The sequence below is a fragment of the Pundamilia nyererei genome, unplaced genomic scaffold (genome assembly GCF_000239375.1).
Source record: "Pundamilia nyererei isolate P.nyererei 1_Seehausen unplaced genomic scaffold, PunNye1.0 scaffold00132, whole genome shotgun sequence".
NCBI lineage: Eukaryota > Metazoa > Chordata > Actinopteri > Cichliformes > Cichlidae > Pundamilia > Pundamilia nyererei.
In genome coordinates, this window is record NW_005187533.1 from 1,551,396 (window position 1) to 1,574,479 (window position 23,084).

The 23,084-nt window shown below is 39.7% G+C and overlaps 1 protein-coding gene across 1 annotated transcript in view; it reads right to left on the reverse strand.

Annotated features, from left to right (window-relative positions):
- cacna1ha (calcium channel, voltage-dependent, T type, alpha 1H subunit a) overlaps window positions 1-23,084 on the reverse strand; it is a 121,152-nt gene that overhangs the window by 31,820 nt on the left and 66,248 nt on the right. The window contains exons 4-12 of the mRNA XM_013913441.1: window positions 22,801-22,934; window positions 21,862-21,959; window positions 17,632-17,791; window positions 13,973-14,273; window positions 9,983-10,075; window positions 8,932-9,170; window positions 5,694-6,226; window positions 2,834-3,000; window positions 2,391-2,585 (exon numbers count right to left, since the gene is read on the reverse strand). Coding sequence (XP_013768895.1) covers window positions 2,391-2,585; window positions 2,834-3,000; window positions 5,694-6,226; window positions 8,932-9,170; window positions 9,983-10,075; window positions 13,973-14,273; window positions 17,632-17,791; window positions 21,862-21,959; window positions 22,801-22,934 — 1,920 coding nt within the window. The remainder of the gene's footprint in view (window positions 1-2,390; window positions 2,586-2,833; window positions 3,001-5,693; window positions 6,227-8,931; window positions 9,171-9,982; window positions 10,076-13,972; window positions 14,274-17,631; window positions 17,792-21,861; window positions 21,960-22,800; window positions 22,935-23,084) is intronic.

Genomic DNA, 23,084 nt, shown 5'->3' on the forward strand with positions numbered 1-23,084 from the left:
GGGGGGGAGGCACAGTAGTAATGTCAAGGGACTCAAATATAACTGCTGGTGTCTTGTGTGGTGAGAGAAAGAATACAAGTTGTTGTTTTTTTTCAAAGACAAAACATCCCACGAAAAGCCTAAAATAAATTCAATAAAACTTCAAAAGAGCTGTCAGGAAGCGTTTGTCTTGGGCAAATATAGTACTAGACACATGTATTATTGTTTAACACTGGACTTAATGGCATTTTCAGTACCTCAGTGGCCCTCCGTCTTTACACTGGAGAAGTGAAAAAGAATTTTGCAGATGATTCTTATTCAGTCTGTGTACCACTTAACAGCATGTTGAAAAAGGACAGCACACTATGTTTGACACGGTAGAATAAAATAAATGAAAACAACTCCAGGGTATAGAGCTGTGGGTGCCGCTACAGCTAACCTGGTTGAGTGGGATCCCTGCACGCCCAAGGCTACACAACAGGGCCTGGGTTTGAGTTCACGCCACAGCAAAAGCTACATATGCTACTCCTTTCACCTTCAAAGAAAAGCATTTTTAAGTTGTTGGGCAAATAAAAAACAAAACTGGACTGGAAAAGCTGAAAAAAGCACTTTTCTTCATATTAATAACGACAGTGAAGGTGCCTTTGAGTCGTCAGCCTCATGAAACAATCGACTCTGTATTGCTGCAATCATTTGAAACTGAGAGGTTTAACAATTATAACAAGCTCTTAAGCGTATATCAATTTGTTTTATGGTCCCCATCGAGCACTCTGGACTATTGCTTTAGATGCCGTTTTCTACTTCCACCCTTACATTTGACCAACGCGGTGATCAATCAAAATGAAATACTCTCAGTACCCACAAGGAGGCATTTCGAGTGTAGAATTTTGAACACAGCTCTGCATATGACCTTGCCCTTAGGAACAAGAGGACAAAAAGCAAAACAGAGACTTGCATACCTCACACCGTACAAAGCAGTGTACAGAAAAAAAACATTGATTATCGTAATACCAGCCCTGTAAAAATCTAAGCCTAATCATGTGGACTCAGTTACGCAGTGTACCTTAACATCTATTATGTTTTTAATTTTACACGGTGAACCCGTGAATGTTAATCAGGGACAGGATTAATACAACTGTAACATACATGAACGTTATGCACATAAAAAAATCTTTCACATGTGAACCAAAGTAACCAGAAACCTGTTATTTCTTATGAGAATTAAGTAGGTACGTTTAAAATTGCACAAATTGCATTTGTTGTTCTCAAACCACCTTTGATTAAGTAACAAGAGACACAGTTTTTATGTTGCAATCAAGGCCCGCTAATTTGTAATTTAATTTGTAATGAAATTTGTGAGGTTAAAGATCAGCTCAGCACCTCATCTGATGGGTGCCACGCTCCATGTGTGAAAACTATGCGCACGTTAGTTTACACCTCGATTTTACGTTCGGCCTATTTCTAAAATGAAATCTAAATGCAGCCAAAACAAGCATTGATCGCCTCCCTTGTTCTCTTTTCCTCTCTCTTTGTGTCTCTACACACATACAAAGTCTGCACTATGCCTCCCACATTTATACACCTCTCCGCGCGCACGCAGCTACACTCATAGTCTCAAAAAGTTGGCGAGGTGTAACATATGTGGGATGATGACTACCGAAGGGAGGAGGAACTCGTATTTAACACTTCGCTTCATGTGTATGTGTGTGCTTGAGTGTGTGTATGTGTGTGTCATTGCCCTAAAAAGGCCATGGTTCTTCTAGTCGCTCCTTATGTTTATGCCACTAAGATAGAAACACACTCACATGTGCGCACACACGCACACACATCCCCCTGGAGAGGGAGACATGGAGACACAGAGAGAGAGGAAAGAAGGGAATGAACTTTGTTCATGCACCAGAATCTCTTCTTTGAATTTGTAGCCATTTCCAGACCTGCTGGGAAGTGAAACAGCTCCTATGTGTAAATGTGAAATATCATTACATAAATGTGTCCGTGTGACACCGGAGAAGGGAAAGAGCAATGGTATTATTTAATGTAAAACTTTCCAGATGTTGGCCACATAGGATAAAGTCGAAACTGTGAGTCTGGAGTGTGTGACAGTGCCTGGACGTGTAATTTATGTGTGAGAAAGAGGAAACGAGTGGGTGCTACTCCTTCCACCCCCCTCCTTCCCTTTATTTCCTTCAGCCCCTCAGCCCTCTTCACTCTGCCTCCATCTCTAACTCTCGTTTCCTCTCATTCAGACTCCCAGACTGAACGAACCATAAAAAGGCATTTGTTTAAACACACTTGCTACCCGTTTTCACTAAACTCCTGTCACCAGTAGTCCTCTTAGCTTTAAACCACTGATTTGTGTCATATTCCCAGAAAAGCGAAATCCGCCCGACACCCTATCCCCCGTGTCTTACCTGCTCGTGGTACTCTATTCCCATGCTGAGAGTATTCACAAGAATAGCGATCATGATCCCGCGGTTGAAGTATTTACTTTCCACAATCCTCTTTAGTTTTTCCCTGAGGTCCCTCCAGGCACGAACCACTCCATTTTCGTATTCAACAACCCCACGGCGTCTGCTCCGACCCCTCACTCCTCTCACATCGGCCCCCTGGATACAAGATTTTGGATACAATAAGTCAAAACACCAACAAGGACGTCTTGTGCTTTTTAATTACTGTAGTTTTAGGCGCTATGCAAAATAATCCACAAATACAACACTGTGTTAGGTTTGAAGACTAAAAGATTGTATTTATTTATTTATATACCATGCTCATCATCATTATATGTCTAATCAACACTTGTGAATTAATCATCAAGGTTTAAAATCATCATTAGTCCACAACCATCCATTCTGACCTGAGGGAAGTCGTGTAGTCCATCTGCCTCTCCCTTGCCTCCCTCTAGGTCTCCCAGTTCCAGCTCCAAGGTCTCCAGGCTGCTGGCACACAAAGGGCAGCTAAGTAGCTCCAAGAGAAGAGGGCTGGGCACCATACCCGCCAGCTGGTAGAGCAGCCGCTGGCGACCTGAAAGGAAGAACGGGTGATGATGGTCAGACATTGCTGAAGGAGTTTCTATAACTGTCCTATGTGTTTATCTTTAATGAGCAAACATGTTTTGGTTTGGTAATTTTTTTTTACAAATTATATTAAATTAATATCGACTTCCCAGTATATTGGTATTGATATTTATAACAGCAATTAATTGAACATTTTTAAAGTTTAAAAAAAAGGCCACAAGAGAAACACCCTTCAAGCACGATATGAATGCTGCCATTGTACAGTCTGTCCACCAGAGGGCGCTCAGCTCCCCAGTTTACAACATGTTTTGAACACCGCAAACAAACAGCTAATCCAAGTTTAGTCTTATCGAGTGTAAGTGCGTAAATAAGAACAACACACATTTTTTAATGAAATCTTTTTATATTTGTGTGTCTGAAAGAAAAGAAAATATTGGCCAATATATCAGCTTTTTAATACCACCAAGTATCAGCATCAGTCCTATTTCGGTCCGACTCTAACATTATATATTCTATATCCTGCTGTAAATCAAGTAAATCAATGTAAATAAATCAAGTTTTTAAATGTAAATATAAAAATAAACTTTCTTAAAATTACACATTTGAAGCAGGGATCATCTGTAAGTAGGTATGGTGATATTATTAGACAACTTAAGAAATCAATGAAAGTTAGGATCTAATTTGCATCTTTACTACTAAAGCACATCATATATTTCGACATTAGCTTTGATTTACGTTTGATCCAAGTGTATTCTTTATCAAAACTATAAATAATAGAAAAGATAAAAGACCTGAAGTCCCCATTAGCAAAGTAGGACCAACTCTATGTAGTATAAAGCACCGGGAATCATTGGCGAGTCCTTTACTGCAAAGCACTTGCTGGTGCTTGTTAAGCTTACTGTTGTAAAAGTGGAACAGTTGGAGGGGAGTAAAAATTAGTGCTTCTACACGTTTATGTGGTCGACTTTTTTATAAGGACAACATAAAGAGACAAAGAGACAAACCTTGTGGTATAACGACCCAGCTCGAAGACATTAACATAAGTGAAATTTTGCATTTTGTGCTGAAGGGCCGTCCTTTTCAGCACGCGGCCAGCACACATTAAGTTTCCGCAGTGAGTACTGCAAGCTCGCCCACAGTTTGAGATCTCGGCTGCCTCGTCTCACCTTCTGTTCTCTGACTGGAGCCTTTTAAAATCAGTACAGAGGAACTGCAGAGCAAAGCACGGCTGAAAACTAACACAGGCAAAGCTTGACTTCTGAAAACGTCAGCTCTTCAAAAGCAGCTTTAACAGCACATAAAGTTGTTTACAACACTGTCTATACCCCGAGCTATTAAAAAAGGTTTGTGTGTGCTCTCATTGTATTTTATTGTCATTTATAATCTTAAACACTTCTCCAGTTCTTGACATACTCACAAATTACCTTCGCAAATTCCATCAGGGTACAAAACCCTTGTCCGGGGAAAATTTTGTTTAAACTGATCCCATCGTATAAGGTTATTCAATAAGGCTACAATTACAGTGAAATCAGAGGGCTACAGAGCTGAAAATATTCCCAAGAACATGGTCCTCCAAAAGTGAAGAGGAACCAAAAACATGATTCACACTCTAAAGCCATACCTTATAAGGTTTAGCAGATAGTGAGTTACCTAACAGTGCTGAAAGCAAACAGAACACATCCCCCTTCAAATGAGTAAATATGTGATCTTTACTACAGAGTACAATTTAGGGTGATATTTTTTTAAGCATTGCACTCACTCTCCAAAAGGATTCAGGCTGCTTAACATCAGTTTCTCGTGCTTACTGTTAGTCTCACCCTTTAATGACACAACAGAAATGTCTTTCATACCATTTCTGCGCAGCTCCTGTCTTTCTGCTCTCTGTTATATTCTCGGTATCCCCGAATCCAGCCCTCCTTTATGTGTCCTCCCCCAGCTCTCTTCTCTTTCTTTTTATTGCTCTAATTTATTTTTCTCTTGGCGGCCTTCTTTCAGCTTCTCAATGCGGGCCTTAAATCTTTCATACTTTATGAATACATTAATAAACTCCATATTTTCTTCCTTCCTCAGCCACTTGTTTTCAGAATACCATAACACACCTGCATTCCTGTTTACATTCCTTAACACTGCATACTTTTCCTCCTTTAACTGTTCCCCCCACACACTGTGTTGATTCAGTCAGTCCTGCCCCTTTATCCACTTCTCTGCGCTCATGACTTTAACACTTGAGACATGGATTTCCTGTCAGGGCTCTAAGTGCTTCTTGAGACTCATGCACACACACACCGCAGAAGCAGCCACGGGCTATTTCAGGTCAAGCTTGGGATGAGGACGCAGGGTAAAAGAAAGAGCATTGAATGAAAGTGAGTGTGATGACAAAACTATAATGGAGCCCGAGGGAATTCTAAAGCGTCGCAAAGAGAATGTGAAGGAGACTTAAAGGACGGTGGAAGACAAATAGCGAAAGAAAAGCTTCATTTTTTCACCTTTTATCTTTGTAAGATATTTGGTTGTGGTTTAAACACTCTGAAAGTGGCAGCTTCCTTTAGCTGACTCACCTCTGATCTTTCTGACCAGAAAAACAATGGTGAGCAGTAAAGTGTGGTATTCCCATAGACGCAGATTCAACATACATATTTTTCTGGATTCTACAATTTTGAGATCCACCCATGTGTCTGTGTGCAGTGATTGTTTTCTTACTGTGCTGTCCCATGAGCTGGTAAAGCTTGGTCAGGGTCTCGGCGTGCTCAGAAGCTGGGTGGTTCGGCGGATGCTCCAGACAAGAACCGCACTGCTTTGAGTGAGGGGGTGGCGTCTTGCTGCTATAGCTGCACACAAAAGACGGCAGAATGGTGGGATAGTTCATCCCTCCGTTCAGTCGCCCGAGTAATGAGCCCACGCGCTGGGTGACAGTGGTCGAGTTATCGTTGTTTCCATTTGCACTTCCCCTCCGAACGGTAAGCGACTTCATCTCCAGTTCCTCCCCGACTTTGATGTGTCCTTCTCCGCCCACGTGCTCTGTGGTTGCCACGCTGACGGTGTGCTGCCCGCCATTGCTGAGACGACAGTGCTGATGCTGATGGTGTTGTAAAAGGTTATGGATTGGCCTCAACCACAATGCGTTACCTGGGCCTGACCCTCCGCAGCCCCTGCTGGAACCGTGGCCATGCCCATTACCTCCACCATTACTGCCTCCACTGCTGCCATTAGGATTCACCTTTTTACGACGTTTACTGTTCAGAAAAAAAGAGACATGAATAATAATTAAGGGTGGCTAGTAATAAATAGTAATATTTATTCAAGATAGATTTTTGTTTATTTGTGTTTGCATCAGAATGCATTTCTAATATATTTCTGGCAGGCACAATGTAATTCTGTGAGGTGGCAAATCCCGCAAAATGATTGCAAATTAACAACAAAACATAAAAGGGATGTAGAGAATTAATATATTGGGTAGTGGAAAAATAACACTGGTTGTTTTAATTATTTATTTATTTATTGCCAGGGGAGAGTTGTTGAGTGAAGATCTTATCGTGTTTTTTTGCTAATTTACTGATCTCAACTTCTGAAAGCAATTAACTAGATAACGAAAATTAAAAGTGTGTACTAATAGAGCCATATTAGGTGAGCCTGTCACATAGCCTGGCAAGTCGTTAGGGAACAATGAATTTCATGACCATTTGGCAAGTGGTTAGTGGCAGTAGGTGAGAAATCAAGTGCAAAAGCCTCAGTCACATGGGCCTAGATGCCACTGAGTGACCAACTGGCCAACATAGGGTGGATAAAATAGGTACTCCCTAAACATTTGGCAAATGGTTGCTGGAGGTCACTGGGAGTTGTTATGTGGAACTGGTCTCAAGAGTTATATGGTGATTAGGGCTGAACGATATATCGCATTTGCGATAATATCGCGACATGATCAAGTGCAATTTTCTAACCGCAAAGGCTGCGATTATACTCTGGACATGTCCAAATTCATGGGCTGCATCCTCCTGAGGCCGCATTTGTAGACCGATTACGTCACAGCGACGCGCCGAAGGCTGTCCAAATTACTACCATATCCCAGAATTCATAGCGCGGCCCAGCCAAACTCCAGTTTCCAGCAATGGCGGCCGCTACTAAGTTTTAAAATTACTCATACTAATCTTTCTGGGTCACAAAATAAACTTTTAACATATTTTCAGGCGAGAAAGTAGCTGCGTAAACATCAAATATCTGCTCGGTTTATCAAGATATCCCATATTTGCAAAAGTGCTTCAACGTTTTCAGAGGCGTCTGCTACCCACCAGCTCAACAGCTAGCCGGAAGCTCGAGGGTTACTGATGCGGCCGAGAACGGCACAACTCCCGGCACATCATTTTCAGATCACCGCGGAGTTTCGCTGCTCGGGTTAAACGTAATATATAAGTCACTTAGACAACCTAAAAATGTTATTGTTGGGCCTTTTTCAGTGTTTTGTTTGTTCGTGAGTAAATCGGTTTGGCTGAGATTAAAGTTATTAGATTAGATAAAATAAAACTTTATTAATCCCCCGGCTGGGTTCCTCCTTGGTTTTCACACAGCTGACTAAACGTCAAACAGAAAACTTATTAAACAGAAGTATGAGACAGTCGAGAATTTACACCAGTGTCTGGTTATATTTTAGATAGCAAGAAGCAGACGACCGAGTTTATTAAACTCCACCGAGACAGCGGTGACGCTAATCAGAACTAGCCTTAGACCGTCCAATTTCACGCCTTTAAATTTTAAAGGCGTGTTTGTGTGTGTGTTTATACAATTGCTATTATGTTTGCACTTTATGTGTAATGTTACTGACTGCAGAGATCAGTAAGATGTGTTTATTTTTTTATTTATTAGTTGTATTTATTTAATATTATTTTTTAATTGAATGACTGTCTAGTAGTTCACAGATGTCGAAAAACTGAGTGTGGTAAAGCCACTGATTTTTTTTATGTATATTTCTGCAATCTGCACATTGTACTGACTTTCATTTTACACCAGGGTTCCTTGTCAGCACTTTATGCTCAGATGTTTGTAAGCTAAAAATAAACTATTGTGTATGTTCAAATATACTGTTGTGATTGAAGAAGTTAAATAAAAATGTCAGTCATCAATTCATGCATCACCTCATGTCATCATAACAGAGGTCTGTCTTCCAGGAAAGAACAGTTTAAAATTAATGTAATATAGTATTGGCCATACTATCTGATGTATTGCTTGTCTTTGTTTAATAATACAGAAGACAAAGACCTTAAAAAATAATCGCATATCGCATCGCAATCGCAATATTGGGGCAAAAAAAATCGCAATTAGATTATTTTCCATAATCGTTCAGCCCTAATGGTGATCCACCAAAAGATTCCTTGTTACTGTTTTGGTTGCAAGGAGATATCCAGCATTGTGCAGTAGTAGTAGTGAAATGGATAAAAGTGTTACACAATTCAGAAATGGAGACTTTTCATGAAAGTGAAAGCTGGGTTGCAGTGCACTTTTACCACAGCTCAGATAGTAGGTATTGAGTGCTTACAGACAAGTCAGTCTTCCGTGCGAACTACGGGTGACCGCAGGAACCTCATTTTTCCATAGGTTGCCATGAGGTCTCAGACCAGTCTGGGGTGCTAATAGCGCAACTTAACCTAAAAAAGCACCATGTGATGGTTTCTCTTTTTTTTGCATTGTGTTGGATTAGAGATTCTTTTCATCTTACCAAAGTTACTTGGCATTTTTAAGGTTGATGTTGAGGGCTTTAGAACAAATTGTCCATTACATTTACCAATACATTTTTGAGCTATCATCTCCACCCTAAGTAACAAAGTCCAAGTTGCTGTTTTTTTGCTAACATCACCACACAACATATTTATTGCTACGTCATTAGACATTTCCAGACATATTCTACAGAATTAAAAACAAAAAACAAAAAAAATAACCTGTAACGTACCTGTGCCAGCCAGAGTATATCCTCTGGAGCCTGCGTGTAAACTTGCGGTAAAGATGGCTAATGTAGCGTAGCATCTCTTCATAGCACGAGCCCGGCTCGCTGTAACTGGCAAGTGTGGAGTCGTTTGACATGTAACGAGCACGCTGCTCCCGCATCAGTGCATTCTCCCTTTGCTTTGTCTCGGAGAATTGGGTGGCAATGACCACGAGGCACAAGTTGATCATGAAGAAAGAGCCCACCTGTTTGAAAAGGGAAAGGTAAAGAAAGTGCAAAGAGCCTCCTAAACCACAACAGCAACACCTAAAATGATATAGTGTGTTTAACTGAGTCAAAGCCTGCTCCATAAAAGTGTTGATTTAGGGTCATAAAAGTATTTCACCTTTAATTCTGTATAAAGAATCAAGACAGTGTTTACTTTATAAATATTTGACTCACTGTTGACTTTATGCCTCCTTACGGTGTAAAAATATAAGGAGCATTATTAGAGCTTATTCATTATTTGAGATGCTACCTGCTTGGTCAAACACTGTAAACATAAAACTGAAAAGTTTTTTAGTTACTTAGAAATAATTAAATTTAAATGATCCTCCAATGAGTTGGCTTTGTCCTTACTATAACTTTGAAATGTCAACTCAATAATGAAATGTATGCTAAATATGTCATTAGCGTGTGGTACTAAAAGATGAATTGCAAATTAGATGAGCACTTTCTCCACCTGGTTATTAATTCCTCATTTTGTATTGAAAGTACTTAAGTGCAGTCAGTCTGAAAACTAAATCCAGTGTCTGTTTTTAGTTGACTAGGTCAATTAAAAATCCCAAACCAGGGAAAATTGTCTATAGACAGCTGTCTCCTCAACAAAAAGTCGATCAGGCTTAGAAAGCTGCAGGCGTTCACATTTATCTGAATTAGTCCTTTGCAAAAATGAAAAATAATGGTCCTTTAAAACAAGATATTTTGGACCCAATCACGTTTTGTCGTTGCTTCAAGGCTCTAGCAAAACAAGAGAATATAAAGAGAATTTAAACAAAAAAAATAATGAGGTACTTACAATAATGAGCAGTATAAAATATATAAAATTATAGAAGGAGTGAGCATCCATGACATAGTACATGATGTCTACCCAGCCTTCCAGTGTGATGACCTGGTGATAGAGGACAAAAAGACAGAGAGTGGGAGCCTTTTAGTTTCAATAAAAAGCAAACATTCCTATATAGCTCTGCCCATTACTTTTTCTTCAAAAACGGCATAGACACCCACACATGTACACCAATACCCAGAGACACATACGTACTCCAGTATACAGCAATCAGATTTCCAGTTATGTTTTTAATGGCTATTCTTCTGGAGAAAGTCTGCAGTGTCCCTAAAACATGTTATAAAGGATGTGTGTGTTTGTGTGTGAGTGCTAGTGCAAAAAAAATCAAACAATTCTCTCATGTAGCCACTATGCTAATGAGCATTTGAGATTCTGAGACTTGAAAACGGTGGCTAAGTTCAGCCAAGCTGATAATACAATCACACCTCAACATTTACACCTCAGCGGAGCCTGAAACACCACTGCAAAAACTGACGGAGCATGCAGATTAGCAGGAATGTATGTACATTAGGCTCAGATGCCAGCACATACCTCTGTGTGAATGGAAAATTGTGAACAAGCATACCAAAAACAGACACCACACATGCGTAAAATCCACCTACACACAAACAGGGAGACATGCACACACAAGCACCCAGAGGAGACTACTCTGCTCTCTAATGCAGAAGATCAACCAAGGAGTTCATATGTGTCAACAGTAAACGTATGCTAAACAAACCATACATAGGTACAAAACATTTAGCCAAGAACATCTATGCAGGTCTTGTAAACTGTACATTTACCACCTGATTACCTCATTCACTTAACTAACCAAGAATTTAAATGTCAGCTCTAAAGGCACATATTTTGTAATCAGTTCCTGATTAATTCACCACACGATTCCTAATTCATTATGGACGTGGACAAATCTAAATACAAATCTTGGGCTGTGTTAAGCCATTTTGCGAAAGGCAACTATAGTATATATGTGAAGGAGCGATATTATGACACCGTGTAGCTGAGAGAGAACACAGAAGTAAACAGATTATCCAGTGGCTTCCAGGCCAAGCTCCTCATCTACTGACTCATCTTTAAAATCCGACAGTACCCAGTGCTGTAATTCATCTAAATGGCTTGCACATGCAGCACACAGCACGCTCTCTGCTGTCACCTATGAGTGGCTTCACCCTCACTCCTACTCTTTTGTTTAACAGACCACTTTTGGGTCCCTAAATCCCAAATAACCCTCCTCAGAATCAGATAGTTTGTTTGTACAATATCTTTAGCGTACCTAATGAATCCATACAAAATTGAACTCCACTCTAATCTACTTGTTTAAAGGAGAAAGGAAACTGTTTTCAAGGATGCGAATGTTCACATTTTGGACAGAAAAGACAGATGATTTAAGAGAAAAACAAAGGAGGCCTTCGACGTCCACTGTGAACCAGTAATAAGTACTCACTACTCAGCACCTGGATATACATCTATACCACCAGCAGGTGTAAAATATTCAAATCTGCATGTTAGTGTGGGGAAAAACGTGGATTTGTAGCCACACTCTGTGAGTTTATGAGACATGTACACAACATTTGGCTAGATAAAAAGCTAATCTCACTTAAGACTCAAAGTGCTGCTTATTAAACCAACCTAAAAGTGAAGAAAAATCCGCAAAAATTTCTTAACCCGCCCATTGTGAGCTGAGACCACACATATGTGGGAACAGAGTAAACCTGTGAGTACCAAAGAGGGATTAGTAGTCTGTTATTAGTCCATATGTCTCTGTGTGTCTTCAGCATTTGAGCTTTTCAAAGTAATGCGAAGGTAAGACTCGTGTTGAGAAAGTCAAGTTGTGCAATTCAAAGAGCATTAGACACACAGACAGATCTACAGTATCAGCGAAACCAGCACATATCTACTAGAAGGGCTGAAATTCATATCACAACAGTACAGTACAGCACAAAGGGTGTGATAGGGAAAAGCCTGTCATGGTCTTCTGGGGAGTCGGAACCAGCAAGATGGGAAAGGAGGAATACACTTTCAGAAACTGGCATGTGGAAATGAAGAGGCTTTAAGGTCATGATACATACCCACTGATAGCTTAAGAGGACTTTCTACCAGGGTTAATTTCAAATTTCTACTATTTTAAGACAAAAGATAAGAAACATGACTATGTTGGAAAGCTGGATATTTTTGTTAGAAGGCTATCTTTCTACTTCAGTTTCTTACTGGACTGACTTTTCAATATAGCTCATGTTTCAATGTTGTAAATATTAGAAATGCAACAAACAGAAACATAGACATGATATTGTGAGCTTGCAAAAATACAATTACCTGGTTTCTCAATGCCACTTCACTCTATTTAAACTCTATTCCAGATCAAGGAGACACAGAATAAGCCTGATTTACTCTTAAAGTAGTAAATAGCAGTGAAGACAGTGATGTCACCTTTTGGTTTCAGAAATCCATCGTCATCTTGGTTGCAAAAAAACCCACTGGCTGTCAAACCGCGTGCTCACTGGCTAATGTCTTGTGATTAACAACATGTTTTACGCACAATCTGATACCCCCATGTCATTAGCTAAGAAGGTAGCAAAATCTATTAAACATTTTCACTAACAAACCAACATGAGTAGCCCAGCTTATATGTTAGCTTAGTAGCCTAAGTTAGCTTGGTAACCTAAGCTAACAGGTAACAGAACTTAACAATTATTTATTATATTATATAAATGAGTAAAAATTTGAACTGCTTAAATTTGTTCAAGAAGAGATATTTAATAAGCAAAGGCAATGTTTTCTTTTTCTGCCATATTCCATAAACTAAGACATTGCAACAACATGAGTCGTCATTTTCAGTGTTGATCCTGGACAAACACTATTATATCGCATGCACTGCCTATGGTCGGGGTCTGAAAAGGAAAGACAATGGGGAAGTGCCTCAAACCTGAATACTCTTTAATGGCTTCACTAACCAATGGCTGAAAAAGCCACACCTACGCTCTTTTTTTATGATGCAAATTGGACATCTCTGATTTGTGGGTTAAGAAGATAGAGTAACATCAGCCTTCATTTATTTATACGATTCATTTTAAGCCAGTATTAGTGTGAAATTGTTATGAAACGCCTGCGTGCAGGCAGGAAAAGGACCCAAAGTGCAGACTCTGGAGACAGATGTGAACTCAAAAAACAGCTTTAATGCTGAACTCAAAAGGGTAACAAAACTGAGAATACAAAATAAGCTTAGACAGACAGACAGACAGACAGACAGACAGACAGACAGACAGACAGACAGACAGACAGACAGACAGACATGGGTGGATAAGAGTAGATCATGACACGGACACAGAGAAACACAGGGCTTAAATACACAGAGGGACCAATCAGGGAAAGGGAAACAGGAGTGAAACACAGCTGGGGCAACTCAGGCCTAACGAGACAAAGGAAGCAAAACCAGACACATTAACGTAAGACACGGACTTTCAAAGTAAAACAGGAAACATAACACAGAGACACGGACTTGACAAGGGGATACAGCTGACAGGGGAGACAGAGCAACTAGAGAACACAGAGACATAAACCATAAGACAGAACTCTAACAAAGAAACCAAAAAACTAGAAATGATTAATAATATAATAAACTCAAAACTCGGGGGCAACGACCCAGGCATCCTAACAGAAATGTCATTAAGCTGAAGATTTTCATTTATATTATGTCAGTGTTAGGGGATGAAATGAAACCCTGAGACAGTCAGGTGAGAGTAAACAGTTACTGTGTTCGGTAGTATGTGATATTTTCTAGTTTGAGGTTACTCTATATGGATAAAATGCCCAGTCCAAATATTGTCTTTGGTGATTTAACAAACAACAAAACTGAAAACCAAAACTTCCAAAACTATGGCAAACAGCAAATACTGGTTTCTGGGTTTTACCTTCTGCAAACAAATCTGCACATTTGTCCCCGCTTACCTGGAATATGGCTATCCAAGCATAGCCGATATTGTCAAAGTTGACAGCTCCCCTGTGAGGGTTGAGCTCCCCTGGGCGGCAGTCGTTGTAGTACTGATACCAGTTAACACAAAAGTTACCGCTGGCAACACTCCTAAAACTCAGGTCAGAAGCCGGCAATGTGCATTCGAGCCCGTCTTGAGAGTAGGGTGGCACATCTTTGCAACGCCGCATCCCGTTTTCGCGTGGAGCCGAGCAGATAAACGGGCTGTCTTCACCTTCCTCAGACATGTAATAAGGATTTAAAGACATGTTGTACATTCTGGATTAAAAAAAGAAAAAGAATAACACAAATATCACTGCGAGCACACGCATGTGGGCAAACATAAATACCCCACAAATTACAGTCAGTGTTCTCTTCTTTCAAAACATCTCAGTCAGAGATTTCCACTCTAATCAGCAAATCATCTCAACAATATGGTAATAGGATTGATGAACTCTCTGTCTTATAATTGCTTAGTGGCTTAAAAATCAAATCATGACTGCAGCCAATACGTCGTGTTATAAAACCTCGATGAGGCTTCTCAGTTATTTCTGGTTTGCTTCTCTTGTTTTGGGGGATCTATAGAGATAATATAGGAAGTTTGTATTTCCTGTAAATAATCTTTAAAAAAGCTCTAGCTGCTCCAGTCAGAGCCGAATAAGTGATAAAAAAAGATTGATGGTTGGGTGGCTCGCCCTCTATGGCCTCTAAAATATTTGTCTATCCACTCCACCTATGTGGGGAGAAAAGATCAACCCCTTTAACAGCCTTTCTGCTCTAGTGCTCAGCATTTGAAAGATACAGTAAATAGAAAAACTGTTATTATACCATATTCATGTTTTTATTCGCACAAGTTGTCATTACACTTTGAATCCTTCACTTACAAAAACAACATGGCCCTTATTTTATGACAAGATTTTTTTTATTGGTATCCATGGTGACAGGTGTTTCCTATTCGTGGTAGAGAGTGCTGAGTGCATCCCACAGATTACCTATTTTATTTATACTCCTCCCTTTAAATTGGAGAGCTCTCCACAACAGTTACTGCGTGAAGGGATATTTATGCCCGACTAACACGGAAGGCTTTAGCAACCGTGCACTGCTTTATTTTCACACCATTCCCATAATTCCTGTCATCTTTTTTCCCGTTGTGGTGTGTTTGCCTAATGCTGCCGAGGCAAAAATCATGTTCCTTATTTTTCAAAAGCTTCAGTGTCATGAGAAAGTGTTTGCCCCTTACCCATTTCTTACTTTTTTGCATATTTGTCACATCTGGATGCTTCAGATCACCTAAATAACTTTTAAATTAGGCAAACATAACCTGAGTAAATAAAAAAATGCAGTTTTTAAATGAGGAGCATTTGTTAAGGGGAAAAAAGCTATCATAACCCACCTTTCCCTTTAGGAAAAAGTCATTGGCCTCCCTTAAAATAACTTCATGGATACTCCCAGATTTGATAAATTATGAAATCACTGAAACAGAACCTGTCTGACAAAATGAAGAAGACTAAAAGACCTCAAAACACACCATACCACCATCTAAAGAAACAGCCGAGAAAGTTACTGACATCCGTCAGTCTGGAAAGGGTTAAAAAGCCATTTTAAAGGCTTTGGGACTCCACTAGCCATAAATTTTGAAAACATGGAACAGTGATTCCAAGAGCACATCAGCAACTCATCCAGGAGGTCACAAAAGAATATTGAAAGAAAAATAAGACATCAGAAAGCGGGCAAACACTTCTCCACGGCACTGCATATGATAAGAAATGCCTGCAACACTCACTAAAATAGGAAATAAAGGAAAAAAATCAATTGAAATTGTGGAGACGCTTAGTGCAAGAGTATGTGCATGTTCATGTGTTATTTCAGAGGGCAGTGATTCATTTTACCCTGGAAGTCAGATAGATTTGTTCTCTGAAAGGAATCACAGCATCTTTTATATTAAGTATTAAGCTGTGGTTTTCTATCCGTCTTTCTTATCTACTCAAAGAAACATTAACTCTGGGACAATTTGTGCCATTACATCAAAAGCACAATTAGTTCATGCCTCTTTTGGCGTTGTGAGGATGTGGCTACTGAAGCAACTTTTATTATTTTTCTCTTGCATAAAATCACTCCCCACGGCTAAAATGATGACTGAGCTCAATTTTGGCTGTTTGTGTGTGTGTACTTGATTTTGAGGGAGTAAGCTTGTCTGCTGTTTTTGTATCCGATCTTGTTATATCACAAGACGAGAAAAGCTAAATGTGAAAAAATAGGTTCATCGAGTATTCCCACAATGCAAGCTGCATAGAAGGGAAATGCAGCGTTTTCCTCTCCCGTCTTTGGTAACAGAGCGAACACTGTGTTCTCTCTCGGCTGTGGGTCTGTCAGTGCTGACTCGTTTTCTGTCTCACATCGACAGAAGCTGTATCTTTTCTTGGTTTCAGGTCAGTACCTATGGTCTGCCATTTCCTACAATCTGGACCGAGCAAGAAAACTTTTACACATATTCAGGAATTTTATGGTGCAGTGGTTTAAACATTTGCCTACCAAGCAAAAGATTCCTGGTTCACTCCCGGGAGGAGGTAGTGATCCATTGGATGTTACATCAGGAAGTCTATCCGGTGTAAAAATCTGCTTAATCAAATATGTAGCGCTACCAGCTGTCGCGATCCCGTGTGAATAAGGGAGCAGTCGAAAGTAGCTTTATCACTTCACTCCGCAAAGTTAAAAGTGTCTCCTGAATTAATTTCCTCTTGCGCTGATAAGTTCTAGGTCTTTTTGGAGATGATTTTCAATGATCATAGGTGCTAATTTAAATTCTTTCTATTGAGGGACACAGCATGTTTCTAGAATGCCTATATTTTTAGCCACATTATCTACAAAGATGGGGTATTTTTATTTCTTTGTCTCAGAGTACAGAGACCAGCACATTGACCTGTTCTTATTGATACAGCATTGCTCCACTTCTCTGCATTGTGCATACTCTAACAAGCTAGAAGTTCTACATTTTCACTACTGCTAACTATCACTCCAGATGACAACAGAATTTATGACAGGACTAAAAAGGGAGGAAGCTAAAATATCATATTTGTCAAGCAATTTGTAGCTTTACAGACTGAGATTGTACCTTTCACTCTAGAGCCTGACCGATTTATCAGTGGGCTGATATTAGTGATCGATATTAGGTATTTGCTGATGTATTGGTAGCAACTTTTATAACGACTGCTAAAGACAATTAAAAAAGTACAGAATAGAGAGGAGAAACACCCTTCAACCATATCTGGACTGTTGGATTACATAGTTGTCCACCAGAGGGCACTCTACAACACAGCGCCACAAATACAACCTAACGGCCATAAACGAGCAAATAAATTACTACAAATGACAAATATACAGGAAATCTGTTTATATTCCATGTTCCTGAAAGAAAAATATATCGCTCGATATATTGAGTTTTACATCCCTAAACACTGGTATTGGTATGATCATTCAGGCTCTCGTTCACTCATCCCTTTTTTGTCAGTTTTCAAGGAAAATAATTTTAAATTGGATCCCAGTTTCACCAAAATGTATCGTTCAAAAAAATCAAATGCAGCTTTGACATAAAAGATCAAGAGATTCCTATCCTACATCACAAGGCGGAATTCCTTACGTTTCGATGTCCTCTCCCAGGAAGCAGCGATTGCGCAGCAGTCCCTCCCACAACTGGACTCCCACAATGCCGAAGATGAAGAAGACAAAGAAGCAGAGGAGCAGAACATTTCCCAGCATCGGCAGAGTGTCTAACAGCAGTGTCACCAAGATCCTCATACCTACACAGTGGGATACAAACAACAAAGATGTGTGACTAATAGCACCCGACATTCATGACAGACATAATATAAAACCCATCCGAGCTAGCCTTTTACTTTTACCTTGACGAGCTCTATTAATCTTATGTTTTTGGAGCCAACAACTTCATCCTCGCACACGTTATAATTACAACAGATGACAATACTGAAAGTGACAGATTGACATCGTTTCATCCTCTGGGATTTGAACTCGCAGCTTCCTTGTGGCTACTATTATCTAACCACGTGCATTCAGCATCCATCTCCCATGTCAGATGTGCTTAGCGTCAGCAGCATCAGGGATCCAGTCCCCGAGGTCCTCACAATGTCCCCTGTCTCCTCCTCCATATATCACAGCTTTGTCACATTGATCACATGTGCAGTGCTATGATATTATTATTCTTTCTGTGGCACAGAGTTGCCAGTTTTTACCTTTGCAGTGATAATTAAATTTAAATCTTCATCCTGAGACCAAACTGTCTGTGCTGTGCAACAGCGTGAGAAAACTCTACCTGTAGCCATTATCATCATCAGTGGAAAACAAACAAATGTCTTGTTTGCCAGTTTTACAGTTATCAGAATGGGCCTAAGAATTAAGATAATAGTATTCCTATTAAATCTGTGCCAGAAGCTAAAGAAACATTTTATTGTCAATGCAGTTATTATTGAAACATGTAAAATATGACTATCCTTTCTTTTACTCTTCTTATTATTAAATATACATAAAAAAAATCATATGAATGAGTCACATTTAGATAAAAGCTGTCATTACATTGCTAATTGTAGTCATTCATCAGCTAAGGTTATCCATCTTGTTGAATCCCTGTTGCCTCACTTTAGTAATCTTCTACCTTTCATTTTAATGTCACTGAATTAATTTCTCTGAGTGACAGGTTTAAAATGGTATTTGGTATATTTGATATGGCCACCTTTATTTTTACCAACAGTCTGAGGCAAACTTTCTTGTAATGTCTATATGTAGTTTTCAGGAATAGTTCTCCGGGCTTCTTGAATGACATCCAAAGCTCTTCTTTGGATGTTGGCTGCCTCGTGTTTACTGTTGTCAAATGTGCATTTATCCCTCCTGGGAGAAGAAACAAACCCCTTTGGGAATGTGTCAGGAAGGGCATTAGGCAACACAATGTGCTAAATCACATGTGTGGAGCCACCTCCTGTGGCAACCCCTAGTGAATTAGGGAGCAGCTGAAAGTAGCTACTCTATAAGACCTGCTGCCACTGATTTTCAGTCCAGTTCTTGTGTACTTTTGCATAACTCAACCTTCTCTCCCTGTTTCCCTTCCCTGAGACTTAGACCATTTCCGATGAGGCCTCAGTGAACAGTAGATGGATCAGATAAAGGCCAGATGCATCCGTGTCCAGCTTTCAGGGCATACATTTCAGATACTGATCATTTGCTGAAAATAAGTTCTTTGAGCCTGCCACTTCTTCTTTTGTCCTCTACTTGTCAAACTTATTAAGAACTCACTGCACACCATGTTAAGTTATTCCAGCTCAGCTAATAGCTCTTTGGGAATCATGTTGTTGGTGCAAAAATATAAGTTTATGCCTGCAAAACTGTTTTACCTTTTGGGATTTTTTATAAATGCAATAAAAATAAAATGGCAACAAATTATTTGTTCTAGTAACAAAACGGCTACAATTTAAAATTGGTTATGTGCTAGGTTTGCTGAGTTATGCTACAATGCATTACTGTTTCATGCCTTCAGTTAAGGGTCTTTTTTATACTACTTTTACTTGAATTTTTCATAGGTCAGTGTTTAGTGGCTTAACAAAAAAAACAACAAAAAAAACCGCATCCCAGTAAAAAAGGTTTGGGTAAAAGAACTGGACTGAAAACGAGTGATAAAGGAGCCAATTTCAAAAGAAAAACTTAAACTGCCCTTCAGAAATTATGGGGGAAACTATAACTCAAGACCAAGGAAGTCTGCTTTCTTGGAATCCTTGGAATCAAAATATAAAAAATACAAAAATTGTATTTTTAAAAGCCAGAACTACTGTCACCCACAACAGTTTTCGCTGTCAAGTTGTGATGACAAGAGACTGGCTTGAACCACCAGAGAAATCACCCATGTTTCTAAAGATGCCCTTGGAGATTTCATTATCATTGCTGTCAGCTTGTGCTTTTCATTCATGGGCATTCACTTACCTTTTTTTTTTTTTTGCTCATAACAAGAAACTGACCTAGTAAGAAACTGAGGAAGGCTAGTGCTTTTCTAAACACAGTCATGCAGTCAAAACTAGACAGATGGCTGAAGAATTTGCGATCATTTCACACAGGGTAAATGTAATTGTTTCCAGCACCATAACAGGCTTGCGCTAACGCATTCACTTGACGGTAAAAGTATGTGACTGGGAGTGCACAAGGCAGTTGGCAGAGATTTTGCAAAAGCCCCATGCACGTATCAACCTTGAGAACATGAAATAATCAGAGTGCGGTGCTCACTGTTTCTAAGCTACAGCACAAAAGACACAGTTAACATTTGTAGTTCAATGAATATTTCCCATCCTCTTAGGCAGAAAGAAAAACAGAAAGACAGACTGATTAGAGAAAGAAGAACAGAGGAGGAAAACCTGTGTTAGCCTTATCTACGTGGCTCGTTCTTACAGACACTATATTTATGGTGAAAGAAAAAAAGAAAAACAGAAGAGGCCCAGTGTTGTGTGTACCTGTGAGCATATGAACATCGCCTTTCAGGTATGTTTGTGTCTTGGGGCAAGAAAACTCAAGATCACTGACCTTGAATTTCTATCTCTAAGCTAGCTGGGTCTTCACTGACATTCTCTCCCTCTGTCCTCTCTCTATCTGCCTCCATCTACCAACCCACCTTTAGGGAGCAACTGAACACTTGTTGCAGTAATAATAAGTTTTATTTCACCTTGTGCACAGCTTTAAGTTTTTCCCAGAACTACTGTTAGCTTGGTGATAATGTTAATGTGTTGACCCACTGTGTCTTCCATGCTATGTGACAGTGCAGCCCCCAGTGTCACTCATGAATGTGAGGTCATAATCATTTAAATTCCCCAAAGAAAACTTAAACACACACAACTCAAGTATCTTAAATTCTTCAACATGCAGAAATGTCTATAAAGTGACGTAGGTGGGGATCTGTTACCACAAATGACTGCATCAGCATGGCATGGGATGGACGCAATCAGCCTGTAGCACTGCTGAGGCGTTAATGAAGCCCAGGCTGCTTTGATAGCAGCCTTTGGCTCGCCTGTAGTTTTGGATCTGCGCTTCTTATCTTCCTCTTGACAAAACCCACAGATTCTCTGTGAGGTGCAGGTCAGGTGAGTTGGCTGGCCAGTCAAAAACAGTAATAACCTGTCAGCAAACCATTTGGTAGTAGTTTTGGTGCTGTGGGCAGGTGCTAGGTCCTGCTGGAAAAGGAAATCTGCATCTCCATAAAGCTTGTGACAGCACAAAGTAGTTTAAAATCTCCTGGTAAACAGCTGGGTTGAATTTGGAACTGAGTAAATACAGTGGACCAACCACCACCATATGGTTGGGTGTGCTAAATTAAGCCAAGAGACATGGATATTTCACTTTATGTGCAATAAATCTATAATATACATGAAAATGAGAAAAAAACAACCTTACATAAATACATATATATTTAAAGGCTACCAATACTGGCAGCTGAGTCCGGAAAAAGACCTTGGCTGCTTGCCTAATGTATGCTGGTTAATAACCTTGTAAGTTGGTATGACACCATTGTGTAGTGATCCCCTTTAGCTGTAGATTCATGGTTATTTCTGTCACAGAGCTTTTAGAAATTGACAAACTATGTGCAAGATCCCGCTGGCTGGCACAAAGTGAGATGAAAACCAAAGTCTTGATCATCGGTCAATTTACCACGCAGTGCTGAGAATAAACACAGCAAAACACTGCTCTGTCTTCCTTAGTTCAAAGTGAGTAACACCAGGCAGATAGAAATATACAGCTTTACATTAATCATTGGGGAAATGCTGTAAAAACCCTGCATATATGGGAAAATATGAGTCAAACCACAACTAAGAAACTGGCATACTTGGTACTCTGTTGATAGCCCGCAGTGGCCTGAGTACTCGGACGGTACGGATAGCTGACAGACTGGCATTGTGGCCATCCAGGGAATACTCCAACATCCTGAAGACATGGTCGCAGAGAGAGAGGGAGAGAGAGAGGTGGAGGAGGTTTTACTTCATAGACGTTATAAAAACGAAATGGTGACCACACACACATTTATGTCTACACAAAACAGCAACAACAAGAAAATGAAATGAAACACTAATAATCTAATAAAGATTGTAATTGAAGCGACCCACATAATTACTGTGCATTTGCCATTTAATTGCATAAAGTCAGAAGCACTTTTTCTTCTGTATAGTCTGTGATACAGCATGCAAACATAATGAGTGTGACAACGAGCAGACAGAAGGCTATAATGATGGTCCTAAACATGTTTACATTTTTCTCTGCAATTATGTGGAGAATGTGCCTCATAACAGACTGGCTAACGAATAATAGAGAAACATTGCTCCAACTGACAGACAAGCTGACAGAAACTTACATAGATATATATTTTATTGCATATGTTGAACATTATATTGCTTCAGTATTTATTTCTGCATCCCTATTTCTTCCTACCCTTCATTAATGCGACATAAATCTTATGCATATGTAGGTGGAGCAAAACTAAAGTTTATTTAAATAGTTATTCAATGTAAAATAAGCACAAGGGAAGTGTGTGTCAAAGTCATGGGATCAGTCGCCATGGATTTCAAATTGGGCGTGGTGAACCACCGAATGACCTACAACTTGAATGTGTGAGGTGTAAAGAGCCCTATTTATATAGTATAGGAGGAAGAAATAAAGTGCTTTTTCTTTTTTCTTTTATTCTAAGCAGACTGTTAATATTTAAGCTGCTGGTGATAGAGATAATTGAGCAATTAGTGGAGATGAGCAAAAGGCACAGTGGGATACCAACCCTGCCATGACAATGACAAAGTCAAGCTGATTCCACTTGTCATCAAAGTAACACTTGGAGCCAAAAATTCCCAGGGCCACCATCTTGATAACCATTTCCACCGCAAAGAAAGCGAAGATGCAGTCATCCAACACCTGGTCGCAAAGGATAAAGTGACAAGAACACAGACAAAAATAAGCTTTGACAACAATAAAAAGAAGAGGAAGTGGAACCCTTGCAAAGTGAACGATCCTTTTTAAGTCTTCTTATCAAAACAGTCGCGTTCTGAACCAAGAAAAGTGGAA